At 43.4% G+C, this 13452-nt stretch overlaps 2 protein-coding genes across 2 annotated transcripts in view; both read right to left on the bottom strand.

Moving 5' to 3' along the window:
* Positions 1-13452, bottom strand: part of LOC115382197 (NLR family CARD domain-containing protein 3-like) — a gene marked incomplete at its 3' end in the record, with an annotated part of 1183065 nt that overhangs the window by 137613 nt on the left and 1032000 nt on the right.
* Positions 817-13452, bottom strand: part of LOC115382176 (NACHT, LRR and PYD domains-containing protein 3-like) — a 1518151-nt gene continuing 1505515 nt past the window's right edge. The window contains exons 7-13 of the mRNA XM_030083864.1: positions 13324-13452; positions 13071-13244; positions 9253-9426; positions 5568-5741; positions 5311-5484; positions 2644-2690; positions 817-2457 (exon numbers count right to left, since the gene is read on the bottom strand). The exon at positions 13324-13452 is cut by the window's right edge and continues 1702 nt beyond it. Coding sequence (XP_029939724.1) covers positions 1934-2457; positions 2644-2690; positions 5311-5484; positions 5568-5741; positions 9253-9426; positions 13071-13244; positions 13324-13452 — 1396 coding nt within the window. The 3' untranslated portion in view covers positions 817-1933. The remainder of the gene's footprint in view (positions 2458-2643; positions 2691-5310; positions 5485-5567; positions 5742-9252; positions 9427-13070; positions 13245-13323) is intronic.

The following is a 13452-nucleotide window of genomic DNA, read 5'->3' as shown; positions in this document are numbered from 1 at the left end:
GTAGATTCAGCAACCTTACCGTCCTTCGGAGGTATGAATGAATCTCTCACCACAGGCGACGCGCAGCGCCACCGAACCAGATGAACGGGACCGCAACACGTCACAGCCTTTGGAGGGCACAAAGCAGCTCCGACCTCGAAGGTCACAAGGCTCCCAGCAACGGTGCATCACAACGCCGTACAGCAGGGCTACTCAACCCTGGTCCTCGTGGGCCGCAATCCAGCATGTTTTAGATGTTTCCCTCTTCCAACACAGCTGATTCAAATGATCAGGATCGTTATCAGCCTGATCATTTGATTAGCAGCTGGTTCATTTGTGCTGCAAGGCGTTCATGGAGTGCAGTTAGCTTCTTAAGCCAGTCGGTGAGAATCTTGTCGGGCCCTGGAGCTGTCCAGCTCTTCATTTTGGCCACTCTTGCCTGTACATCTGCTGTTGTAATTACTACTGGGTCTTGTTCTGGAGGTAATTGCATTACCGCGAGGGCGCAGCGTTTCCATCTGTCTCTGTTCTGAGCTGAAAAGGAATCTCGACAGCTCCAGGTATCTTTGACCAATCAGAAGAGCCCATGAGGCTCTAACCATGATTGGTCGATGGGCGTTTGTCGCACGTTCTTGTGGGAGGGGCTTAACTTGCGTAAGGGCGTGATGTCAGAGAAAACAGGACAGGATTGGCTGTGCTGGGTTTCAAATCGCCATCATTGATGGGTCAATGGGAGATGCGGAATCCTGCCTACAGCAGGATTGTGTTATGAACCTATATCTACTTGTGGATAGAATAACAAACGGAACTCAACACAAGTAATAGTGAGAAAGAGCATTGGAATGTCAATGATTTACTTTTATTCTTTTATGATTGAACATTTCAAGAAGCACCACAGCAATGAAACAACAACAAACATAAGATGGAACAAAGAAGAAATTGCATATGCTGTGGAGCGACCTTTTGACAAGCAGAGAGGACACATAGAGGAAAGGACACCTTTGTACCCAGGGCAATCCAATTCCTGAATACTCCAACCTGCCTTTCGGCACTCTGCCATTTATATCAACCTTGATATATCTATATCACTATGATATTGCACCTACTTCTTATTCATTTGAACTATGAATAACACAGTTGCACGAAAATGTTAGTCTTTTTTTTTTTTTTTTTTTTGGTGTGGTCTTATGTCTCTCATATATCTGTAGCCGGGTCAAGAAATGACTGGACACAATATACATTTTATGTGGGACTTTATTCCCCTACTGATCTATCAAATTATAGACTCAGCATTAATGTTTTAGGATTGAGGTTTGTAGTTTAAAAAACATAACAGAAATGTCGTTAAACCCAACCAACCCAACAAAACAACTGTGGCATTAATATAGACAACAGTACCAGCTCTCTCTTAAACACAGAAAGTAGTGATATAATACAACAGAATGAGTTTCTTAAAACAAAATAGTCCATCTATTTCAGTAAATGCATGAAATGTAACTTCGTAAATAGCAAAAACTTTACAGTGCAAACATATTGACATGCATTTACTTTCACTCCTGTGGTTGACCTGTGCATGAACACACACACACGCCTGGAACTCAAAACAGCAAATCTCCCCTCTGAATTACCCTAACCCCAACCCACAGAACACAGTACACAACCATTTCAATCACAGAGTATACAGAAGAAATGATCTCAACTTCACACTAATAATAAATATTACTCACGTTGTTCGGTTGGTCGATGTCCCTCAGCATGGTGGTGAAATAACACAACCAGCGTGCCTCAGTCACCTCCTTTCTCCAGATACTTGCACGCATATCTTTTCCCGTTCTCCGTGAGTTTTTAAATCTCATTTGAAGTCTGAGCTCTTGCGAGTCTAGCCCTGAGGAGCTACTTTTCCTCCTTCCTGCTGTCAGAGACAGAGACCATCCTTCCTACAGAGGACACAGACTCACTGAAGAACCATGGATCCAAAGTACCCGAGTCTAAACCCAGCATACAGAGGTTGAGTGAATGTGGTGTTGAAGGTGTAGAGGAGGATCAGAGAATCAGAGGAGACTCTGAAGAAGGACAGAGAGCCAGCAGGACAGTCCACATACACTGCTACTCTACCAGAGGAGGAGGAGGAGGAGGAGGAGATGGGTGTTACTCTGTTATTGTGATAAACATAGAAACCTGTATCAGAGCACCTCAGACTCCAGGACTGATGATTTGCTCCAAACAAACACTCCTCACTGACTCCTTTCCTTTTGATTCCTCTGTAACTCACTGAAATAGAAACGTTTCTGCTCCACTCGACCTCCCAGTAACATCGACCACTCAAAGCATTTTTACACAGCAGCTGATAGTCGTCAAATCTGTGAGGATGATCAGGATACGGCTGCTCTTCCTTCACATGGGTCACCTTCCTGTTGTTGTTGGACAATTTGAGCTTTCTGCTCATTGAGTTTTCATCCAGTTGCAGTTGAGAGAAATCTGATGGAGAGAAAAAGAGTTCAGTCCTGATGTGACACATGTGATGGATTTGTTGTTTGTGGACTTCCTGACATGTTGTTGATGGAGAGAAAGTTTGATGAGGACACTTCTTCTCTTGTCAGTAATGTTTGAATGAATTCAAAGCTTTGATTGAAAGACAAACGGACAGTGATGAGTCCAACTTACACTTCCCCAAAGCAGGTTTGAGCCTCTGCTGTCCACCATGGTCCACCCTGCAGGAAGAAAGACAGTCACAAGGGTTTTCTCTCCAACATGAATTCTCAGCATGAAGCAGACATGAAGCAGAGCTTTTCAGTTTGTCTCTGGGGACACAGAAAGAGTATTGTCTGTGTGACTGTTTGAACGAGTGAGAAGTGAAGTGTGAGATATTTCATATTTGACTACCTCACTCACAGACCACATTTTTTGAAGATGCAGGGCTCTGAGTGAGATTGGCTTCTCTGCAGCACTGGTGTTCTGCAGGGAACGGTTATGTCATCTCCAAAGGCTCTCTGATGACTCTGTTGTGATTGGACTCATCACAGATGGGGACGACAGTGAATACAAAGGATTTATTCAGCACCATTTGGACTGGAGCCTGTGGAACAACTTCTAGAACAATGCCAGCAAATCCAAGGAGCTGGTGGTGGATTTCCACAGGACTGGCCACTTCCCATGTGCACTTGTGAGCATCCTGGGAATGGATATCAACCTTATCAAGCCCTACAAGTACCTGGGTATTCACCTAAATGAGAACTTAAAAAGACAACACCCTTGTAAAAAAGAGCAACCTCCATCTCTGTAGAAAATGCACGTTAAAACCGTAAAAACTGGATTTGCGTAAAAAAAAAAAAAAAAAGATGTCAAAAACACATAACCATTTCATCAACACACCCGTCGGCTTCAAAAGAACCTTGATTGTGCAGAAACCCACCCACTCTGGCAAAACAGAGCTGCTCCGGTCATAGAGCTGTTTTTTGTGCAATTTTGGTGTCGTTTGACTTTTCTACAATGAGTAAGTACAACATCGTTCATTCTTCTAATGCATATGACGATTAGATGGCGTTGTTTAGAAGTCACATATTTATGAACATGTATCTACTTTTCCTTCCAGCACCCGACTTGCTTGTGTTTAGATTGACGCGGCAGGGAGGAAAAATAGGATCCTTGCTGAAAGTTTCTGGTCCGCGGCTCTGTAGCTGCACCGGAGCCGGGCTGCAGCCACACTGTGGCTGCTGTGAGCCCGGCGTTACGCTCCGTGCATGGTACGTCATCACAGCAGAACCAATCAGCGGAATCGTCAAGGAGACAAAACATATGGGATCGAGTCATGAGGAACCGGTTCTACAAAAGAACTGGTTCTTGATTCACATCCCAACTGCTGGGCCAGCAGCATCTCAGACAGTGACAGGAAGAGAATGGTGAGGAGGGCCAGCTCTGTCCTGGGATGGCCCCTGGACTCAGTAGAGGTGGTGGGAAATGGTAGGATGATGGATAAGTTGTCATTCATGTTACGAAACCCATCTCATCCACGACAGGACATTCTTACAGCACTGAGCAGCTCTTTCAGTGAGCGGTTGCTCCATCCACGCTGTATGAAGGAGAGGTAATACAGATCTTTCCTGCCTGCTGTTGTCAGACTGCACAACAAACAAAAGGCAGTGTCCAGAAAACAGGATTAAACACTTCTGTTCACTGTTTCTTCACTGTTTGCACTTCATTTTGGATTTTATTTGTCATTGATATTTATATTCCACATTTTTCATTGTCTTCTCATCTTGTGTTATGCTTTTTTTTCTGTTCCCTTGCACTGTGCTTTTGTTGCTATTGTATTGTAAATTCCCTGTGCCACTCCTTGTGGGACGAGTAAAGGAAATCATCCATCGATTTATCAATCCATAAAATTACAGACTTGAAGGTTCTCCAAAAAATGTTCATATGCAATGTCATATTTTAGTTGAAACAGATGAAAGAACATCAGTGTGTTTCAAAGGTAACAATCTCATTTTTCAAGTTAGTTTACTCAGTAAGGGGTAGGAAGAGGAGAACCATTCATTGATACCCGTTTCAGATTGTAAAAGAGAATGTGGTCTGTCCTAAGTTATTCAGGTAAGACAGGAACAGTTATATAATCTTGAATAAGGCAGAGCTAAACCTTGTCATTCTCAACCCATAATTCTAATTAGACATTTTGCTGTGGTGCCAAATATATGATGAAGACACATTTATAGATCTGAAATTACATTATTTTATGTCAATTATAGAAATATCTCCAAACAATGAAATGATCTAAGCCAAGTGTCTGTTCATCTTTATGAGACTGTCCATCCAGGAGAGGTGGAGGCATCTCTCAAGGTCATTCTGAACTGCACTGATTGTAGGCAGAACTTTAAGTCTAGACAGGTCCTCACCGTTTGGGGACAGCTTTGATACCAGCATAGACAAAGTCTGTGGTGGAACAATATTTAAATGGAAAATTCCAAACTGAACTCCTGCTCCCATAATTCTGCAGGAGCAGAGTCTCAGTTTGTTGCCAGACATTGAACCAAATGAGTTAGTAACTGACAGTGGCCAGTACTGAGACTTCTGGGTTTGAAAGACAAAGCGAAATGGCATCTGCATATAACACTATCTTCTTGACCGAAGGTAGCTCTATGAATACCCTGACTGTTTCTTCTGTGTTCTTCTTTCTGTTGGTCAAGACACAAGCCTCTGGTGAAAATCGGTTACTCATCAACAATCAGGAATTTTGTCACATGAGGGGACTAAAACCTCCACCCGATAAATCCCGATAAATCCCGATGGTGAAGAAGATGTCAGCCTCCATGATGAGCTCCTGTTGTGTGTTCATACCTGACAGTCTCCAGTGAGCAGTGTGGATCCTTCATGGCAACAGACAGAAGATTCACTCCCGAGTCTCCTGGATGGTTGTAGCTCAGGTCCAGCTCTTTCAGTTTTGAAGACTTGGATCTCACAGCTGAGACCAGAGAAGCACAGCCTTCCTCTGAGACCAGACACCCTGACAGACTGGAGACACAAACATGGCTGCATCAAGTCAAGAAGGAAGAAGGAAGATCCTCCACATGATCAAGCAACAGCTGGATCCTGACCTGAGAGCTTCCAGTTTACAGTGAGGACTCTCCAGTCCAAGAGACAGACGCTTCACTCCTGAGTCCTGCAGGTCGTTGTTACTCAGGTCCAGATGTGTCAGACTGGAGGACTGAGAGCTGAGAACTGAGGACAGAGCTCCACAGCTTCTCTCTGACAGACCACAGCAGCTCAACCTGAAGAAGAAGCAACAATGAAAACCACATCAATGTTTGTCATGGACTCAGTTCTACATCTCTGCCATGGAGCATCACACAGTGGCTCTCGTTTATCTGTCTTGTGTTGAAATAAGTGCAGATTTCAGCGCAGGATTCACTGTCTGACAGGACACTGCTATTTATGAAGCATTCATATCCGACTGATCTTGGGCTGTGAATGATCGGGTCTTGATAAATACGGCAGCTGAAATAGATGATCATCAACATGTCATGGCGTTAAAGATTCATGGTTCAGAGTCCCCAGCCACTAAGGTCAAACATGGAGAGGAGAAACCTTGGCAAAAAGAACACCTTCTGAGCTGGAAATTGATCCCCTCATGCCTGAGGTGGAGGTAAATAAGGATGAGCTCTTTGGAAGCCTAAAATCTGGAATTAAAGGAGCCAAGACAAACACTTTCTGTAAGAAGATCACAGCAGTAGCGCCTCTCCTTCACATCAGATCAGGTGAGGAGAGAGCTGGGGCGACTGAAGCGAAGGAAATGTGCAGCACCAGACTGTCACACACCTTTTCGGGGTAAAACAGCAATATTTCTCCACTATGGCAAGACAGAGACACCTGTCTGTGAGCAGTCAAAGTGAAGTGTGCTCAAGCGCCATCTCATCGGCAGACACACAATTGTGTGCTCTGTGGTACGATTTGCTAGTGGGGTTATTGAAAGTTGAAAATCCTTCATTAGTCCCGCAGGGGGAAATTTATTTGGATATTCTGTAAGGGCATTGTGTTATCTATTAATTATTTTACTTTTCAATCAGTACTGAATGCTGCTCATGCAAAATGACAAGTTTGAGCTTTTCTTTGTAATCATTTTCATGCTCCAGCAGGTTTTGCTGTGCTTCGCCACAAATCCACAGATCATGGCGGCCATGTAGCAAGATGTGCTTTCGACCGCTCAGCTGTTTGTGGTAGATTTCATAAGAACTACTAGCCTTTTCGTAAAATTCAACTTTACTCAGCCTGTTTGATGAAAAAATGCCAAAATCTTCAAGGACAAGCCAATAAGCCAACAATAAGACAAAACAGCCAAAACTTACAGGCTTCGCAGTGAAAGCTAACGGTAGCGATAGCGTCTCTCCTGACATGACAACAGAGGAGATAAATGAGGATAGACCCCAAAGCAGCAAGGTGGATGAAATATTATCCATTGTGACTGCCATTAAAAGCGATTTGGACAGCATTCGTAAGGATGTTAAGGAATGCGGCGAATGAGTGATACCAGCTGAGGTGCGTATTTCAAGCAACAAGGATGAAGTTAATACCTTGCGTGCTAAAGTTAGCTCACTGGAGTCCAAACAGAAAACTCTGGAGAACAAGGTAGTGGACTTAGAAACAAGATCAAGACGTAACAGTGTTAGACTTAACTTGGCCGAAGGTAAAGAAGGAAACGACCCTTGTGGATTTTTGGAAAGGTGGTTACCAGAGGTGCTTGGCATTACACAACGGAGCCCGGTGCTTATCGAAAGAGCGCATCGAATTGGACCACGAAAGATGGGAACGCTTCGCCCCGAACGCTGATTATGAGATTCCTCAACTACAGGGACAAGGAGGCTAATCTCAATGCAGCAAAAGCTAAAGGGGGCATTTGCTACGAGGGACAATGGATCCGGTTTTATCCAGACTGAGCCGCAAGTGTGCAGCAGCTTCGCAAACGATTTGATTCATTCCGGGAAGATTTGTGCAAACTTGGATTGAGAAATGGCCAGACACATCGAGGGAAGCTACTAGTGACTTACAAGGAGAAGGCGTATACTTTTACTTCCCCAGTGAAGGCACGAGTGATGATTCAGAAGATTCAGAACAAAGTAGAAGGTGAAGATGACTGAACACGGCAGGACACTGATATTGGACAATTCTGACTCTATTAATAGCAGTGAGTAAGATTACAAAGTTCACTTTTTGGTGTAAGAACCACTAGCTCGCAGAGGTTATTCATTTGATGTTTTCAGATTGAGCTGGGTATACAGGACTGATAATAGTCACCACAGCATTTAACACAATAAAACAGACATTTTTTGCAATGACCGCAGTGGTTTACTGGCGATAAAGGGGAAACAATTTCCATAAAACATGATCAGCAGCAGTTGTATTGTTGTGGTACTTTAGTTAAGTAGTGGTAGACAGGTCCTCACGTTGTATGGATCAGATACACGCAATAACGGAGATGCAGGAAGGGGTGGATAACCAGTAGAGGTTGGGGAAGGGTGAGTTTGTTCGTGGTTTGTTCTTTTGTGTTGGGCTGTGTTAAGCTTCTCAGGAAATGTTTTGTTCGTTAATGCTATGAATCAGAAAGTGACAATGTCAGGTGAGCTGAAAAGGGCTATTTTTTTGTGATTATTTTAATTATATAAAAAAATGGTACAGGGAAAAGATATCAGATTTGTTACTTGGAACTGAGAGGGTCTTCAGCACTTTAGGAAAGTAAAACAAGTAATGACTAAGTTTAAGGACATGGACTCTAAAATAATATTTCTACAAGAAACACATCTAGTGGAAGAAGATGAAAAAAAGATTGGAAGAAGATGGCAAGGTAGCATATATACAGCAGCATTTTCCTCACGGGCAAGAGGAGTTATGACTTTGATTCATGAATCAATCCCATTCAGTGTTAAAAATATTATTTCCGGGTACAGATCGTGTTGCTGCACTGCCTCCTAACTTTGAATTGAATGTTTGTGGCCACTGCTGCACACTGAAGCATGCTTCAGCGGTAATGCGTGCCCGGCTTTAATGGGTTAAATGAGATGTATTTAGGTTTTCCGTGCTACAGAAAGATGTAATTACAGAGAGACAGCAATATGTGCAACATACTGCTGTGTTGTTTTGAATTGACGTTAAGAAAGTAAAAAAGGAGAACTTTTCATAAGTTTAGTTTTTTTTATAGATAATGTACATATTTTACTATATTAGATAAGAATTGGATCGGGACTCTGAATCGGACTCGGTGGCAAAAAAAACCTGATCGAGACATCCCTAGTTTCTTCCCTATATTCTAAGCAATATGGCACGTGGTCCAATACTACAATGTTATCATATGAGCAGCTTTCAATCTTGTGTAACAACTCAGAAGATATTAAAAAATAACTGATTGGGGAATATGTTTTATAGGTCGCTGAATAACAGGAATAAGTTCTTGCTTGCTGATTTTGTTCTCTCCAGATATCTAACGATTTTAAATCTTTCATAAATCGTTTGATAGTCAATCTGCTACTATGATCAGACTGATCAAGTCCAGTAGATCTATCCAGACTTGGGATTAGTGTGCAGTTGAAATCCCCAGCTATTATGTGTTGACCCGGCAGCGTTGCAAGCAAAGGAAACATGTCCTCAAAAAATGCAGAATCATCTACAATTGAAGAATAGATATTCACCAAATTTAGATTTTCTAAAAACAAGGACCCTTGGATAATCAAATACCTACCTCGTTTATGAGATCAGAAAGTGGAAAATAAAGTTTAACAATTATGTTTCAACCTGAGATCAGTCAGTATGCAGTGTGGGTCTTCCACTGCAGCACACAGCATTTTCACTCCTGAATCTTGCAGGGTGTTGGTACTCAGGTCCAGATGTGTCAGACTGGAGGACTGAGAGCTGAGAACTGAGGACAGAGCTCCACAGCTTCTCTCTGACAGACCACAGCCGCTCAACCTGAAGAAGAAGCGACAATGAAAACCACATCAATGTTTGTCATGGACTCAGTTCTACATCTCTGACTTGGAGCATCACAAATACAATGAGTGGAGGATGGAAAGTTGCTGAAATCCATTGGAACGTTCACTGAAATCTTTATGTAGACTAATGCAAAATATTGATGAATCTTAAAATATGTTAATAAAAAGACGGTTAATTGCTGAACTTGGCTGGTGTGTGTGTGTGGGACAGAGACACAGAGAGCAGTAGAGGAGGGCAGAGCAGGTTGGAGTTGGTCACCCAAGCAGTTTGACAAACAGTGGACTAACAGTGAGTGAATGACCTCGGGTCTGCAGATTGCGGGAAAGATAATCTCCAAGCAGAAACAGTCTCCCAGCTCTAAGAACAGAGATGAGGACTTATGGACCTCATCAGCTGCTCACTGGATAAGTGAGCAGTGATTAATAAGAGACTGAGCGTGTACTGGAGCCAGCTCACCAGAGAAAAACAGAGAAAAAATACACTGCACCAAAAAGCACTCAAAGCCACCCAGAAAGCTCCTCTCAGAGTTGTTTTGATTAACACCCACTCCAACAATCCTGTCAATCACACAGGCAGTGTGCATGTGTGTGTGTGTGTGTGTGTGTGGACGGTGTGTTGCATGTGAGTCTGTGAGGAGAGGACGAGTCCAGTACGTAATGTCAATGTGTTGCAGGCAATTTTAGGTTGTGTAGTAGGTCCTATACAGTGGTGGGCGCAGTCCGCTAATCAGCTAACCGCTAATTAGCGAAGCTAACATTTTCATTAGCGGATTAGCTGTTCAGATAACTTTGAAAGACATTAGCTGACTAATTAGCTTCCGCTAAATTTACACATTAGCGACTCTGGTTTACGAGGGTACTTGAATGCCTCTTGTACGTGCTCCCGTTACTGTGCAAAGTATGAAAAGTCTCTTCTCTGCGGTTAAAAAAGGCCAAAATTGTTTCGAAAAAACATGGATTTTGTAATGCATATAACTCCTAATCCGTTTGTCCGAATGAAACGATTCAAAAACTGTTAGAAAGCCCCGGAACTCAAGATTCCGGGGGTGTTTGAATGACTTGCGTACATGCTTGTGTCATGGCGAGACGTCAACAGAACTCGAGCCGCTACCCCACGCCTCCTGTATGAACCGTCAGATGGGTTAACAGGGGCACCGATCCAAAACTCGGTGCGTGGCACTGCCGCTTCCACACGCGGCGCGTCCTGTGTGAACCAGGTGTTAGCGGTTAGCGGTTATTGTTAGCTTCAGCTAAATCTTTTAGCAGTTTAGTGAAAGAACGGTTATCGAAGCTAACTTTTCAGTTAGCGGAAGAACGGTTATTGAAGCTAACTTTTTGGTTAACTGTGCCCACCACTGGTCCTATATATGTACTGGTGTTTGGGATGTACCCCCCCAACACTGGGATGCAGTTCTGGTACTTAATGCAGGACATGACTGTTCAATGATAAACATTATTAAAGAACCATTTCGGTCACATAAGATAAAGTTGCTCTTGGCTTGCACATTTATTATTCAATGTTGCATATAGTATTGTGGTATATTATATTGACTGGCAATATGAGCTGGCATCTAAATTATTTTCATTTTTCATTTCAAAACAATTCCATAGCCTTATTTCAGCCATGGTGTTGAGTGTTGTATGAATGGGGGAGATGTTGGTAAGAAGTTTCAGTTTTATGTATTGGACAGAAATGGACTGGAGTAGACTGCAAATGATTAATTGTGTAGTATATACCCAGATGTGAACTGGAAGAATGCTGCAGCAACTGAATTGATATGGTGTGTCAATGTGACTGTTATTCATATAGAGGCAAACGTACATATTTTTTTTTAGAGTCGGCAAAAAACATATGCACAACACAAAGATGCTTTGTGAATCTTTGTGCGTGTGTGTGCGTACGTGTGTTTGTGTGTGTGTTTGCACAAACACACTCATCCTCACTCATCTTCAACGACGCCATAGTTTTTGAGACATTTTTCCAGAAAGAAACCGGTCACAGTGGTGAATAATGTTAAGCAATTATGTTAGAACCTGAAAGTATTCAGCGTGCACTGTGAATCCTCCACTGCAGCACACAGCAGTTTCACTCCTACGTCCTTCAGGTTGTTGTAGCTCAGGTCCAGATGTGTCAGACTGGAGGACCAAGAGCTGAGAACTGAGGACAGAGCTCCACAGCTTCTCTCTGGCAGACCACAGCAGCTCAACCTGGAGAAGAAGCAACAATGAAAACCACATCAATGTTTGTCATGGACTTAGTTCTACATCTCTGACTTGGAGCATCACAAACACAGTGAGTGGAGGATGGAAAGCTGCTGCTCTGCAGCTCAACTAAAGGCCTCAGTATGCTTCCCCGTCGCCGCAACGTCGTTCCTATGACGTCTCACCACACCCTACATCGGGCTACGCTAGGGCTTCACGTGCACTCCCAAAAAACCTGACTTCGAGTTCGGCGACGCGTGGTGACGCGAACGTCGAGGGCTGCGATTGGTTCGCTTTCGCGTTGTTTATAGAATGAAGTAGAACTCACCCCGAATGCTTTTCTGATCCGAACAGTGCTTCGGGAGAAATTTAGATCCAAAATTGAGCAGCGCACATTCCTATACTGTTAGCAGACGGGGCTATGTGTATACCCGCTCCTAAAACGGCTTTAATCGTCCAAAAACTCATTAGTTTCACCAATATTTTATTATGGTCCACTCACGCCACTCCTCCACGACAGCCCGGCGTCACCAGATATGTCATATATGCAGATATATGTTCGGTAAGTGCACGAGTGTCTAGATATCTATGTCTATAGATCTATGTGTAGGTAAAGCCAGAGCTACGGAAGCCGCATTGTTGTTGTGACTGCCGATTGCGGAACAAAGACACTGCCACACCCGCTCAGAGGCTTGGCAGTGAAATTGCAGAGGAGGGTGTTCCCTTGACGCAGAAGCAAGATATGTTCAGTGGCGGCGTAGGGTTACCGGCATCGGAACGACGTTGCTGCAACGGGGAAGCATACTGAGGCCTTAAGACTGGAATCTTTATGATTTTACTGTCTGAATAATAATGGAGAAATATCAAATGCTGCTATGTTCCATTCAGATGGTGTACTGATGTCCTACAAATGTGAGGACAAAACCAAACAATTGTAATGCACCGATTAATGATTATACAAGAACCTAAAAGTATCCAATGTGCAGTGTGGGTCCTCCACTGCAGCACACAGCAGTTTCACTCCTAAGTCTTTCAAGCTGTTGTTACTCAGGTCCAGATGTGTCAGACTGGAGGATGGAGAGCTGAGAACTGAGGACAGAGCTCCACAGCTTCTCTCTGACAGACCACAGCCGCCCAACCTGAAGAAGAAGCAACAATGAAAACCACATCAATGTTTGTCATGGACTCAGTTCTACATCTCTGACTTGGAGCATCACAAACACAGTGAGTGGAGGATGGAAAGCTGCTGCTCTGCAGCTCAACTTGCAATTTAAACTTCACTTGGCACTTTTGCTTCCTTGGTAATAATGGGGGAAATATCATATGGTGCAATGTTCCAGATTTTCCAAAGATGCTCTACATCTGTGACGAGGAAACAGGAAGAGAGTGGTGAATAATGTTTAACCATTATATTCATACCTGAGAGTTTTCAGTGAACAGTGTGGATCCTCCACTGCAGCAGACAGACATTTCACTCCTGAATCCTGCAGGTCGTTGTTACTCAGGTCCAGATGTGTCAGACTGGAGGACTGAGAGCTGAGAACTGAGGACAGAGCTCCACAGCTTCTCTCTGACAGACCACAGCAGCTCAACCTGAAGAAGAAGCAACAATGAAAACCACATCAATGTTTGTCATGGACTCAGTTCTACATATTTGTTCATGAATACGTACAGAGCTTTGTTGGAGGCTTTGACCACTGGCAGCAGCTTCAGAAGAGCCTCCTCTGAAGCAGAGTATTTCTTCAGGTCAAACTCCTTCAGATCTTCTTCTGATGACAGTAAGATGAAGACCAGAGCTGAC

This window comes from Salarias fasciatus, chromosome 23 (genome assembly GCF_902148845.1).
Source record: "Salarias fasciatus chromosome 23, fSalaFa1.1, whole genome shotgun sequence".
NCBI classification, from domain to species: domain Eukaryota; kingdom Metazoa; phylum Chordata; class Actinopteri; order Blenniiformes; family Blenniidae; genus Salarias; species Salarias fasciatus.
This window is presented reverse-complemented; position numbering and strand designations above follow the sequence as displayed.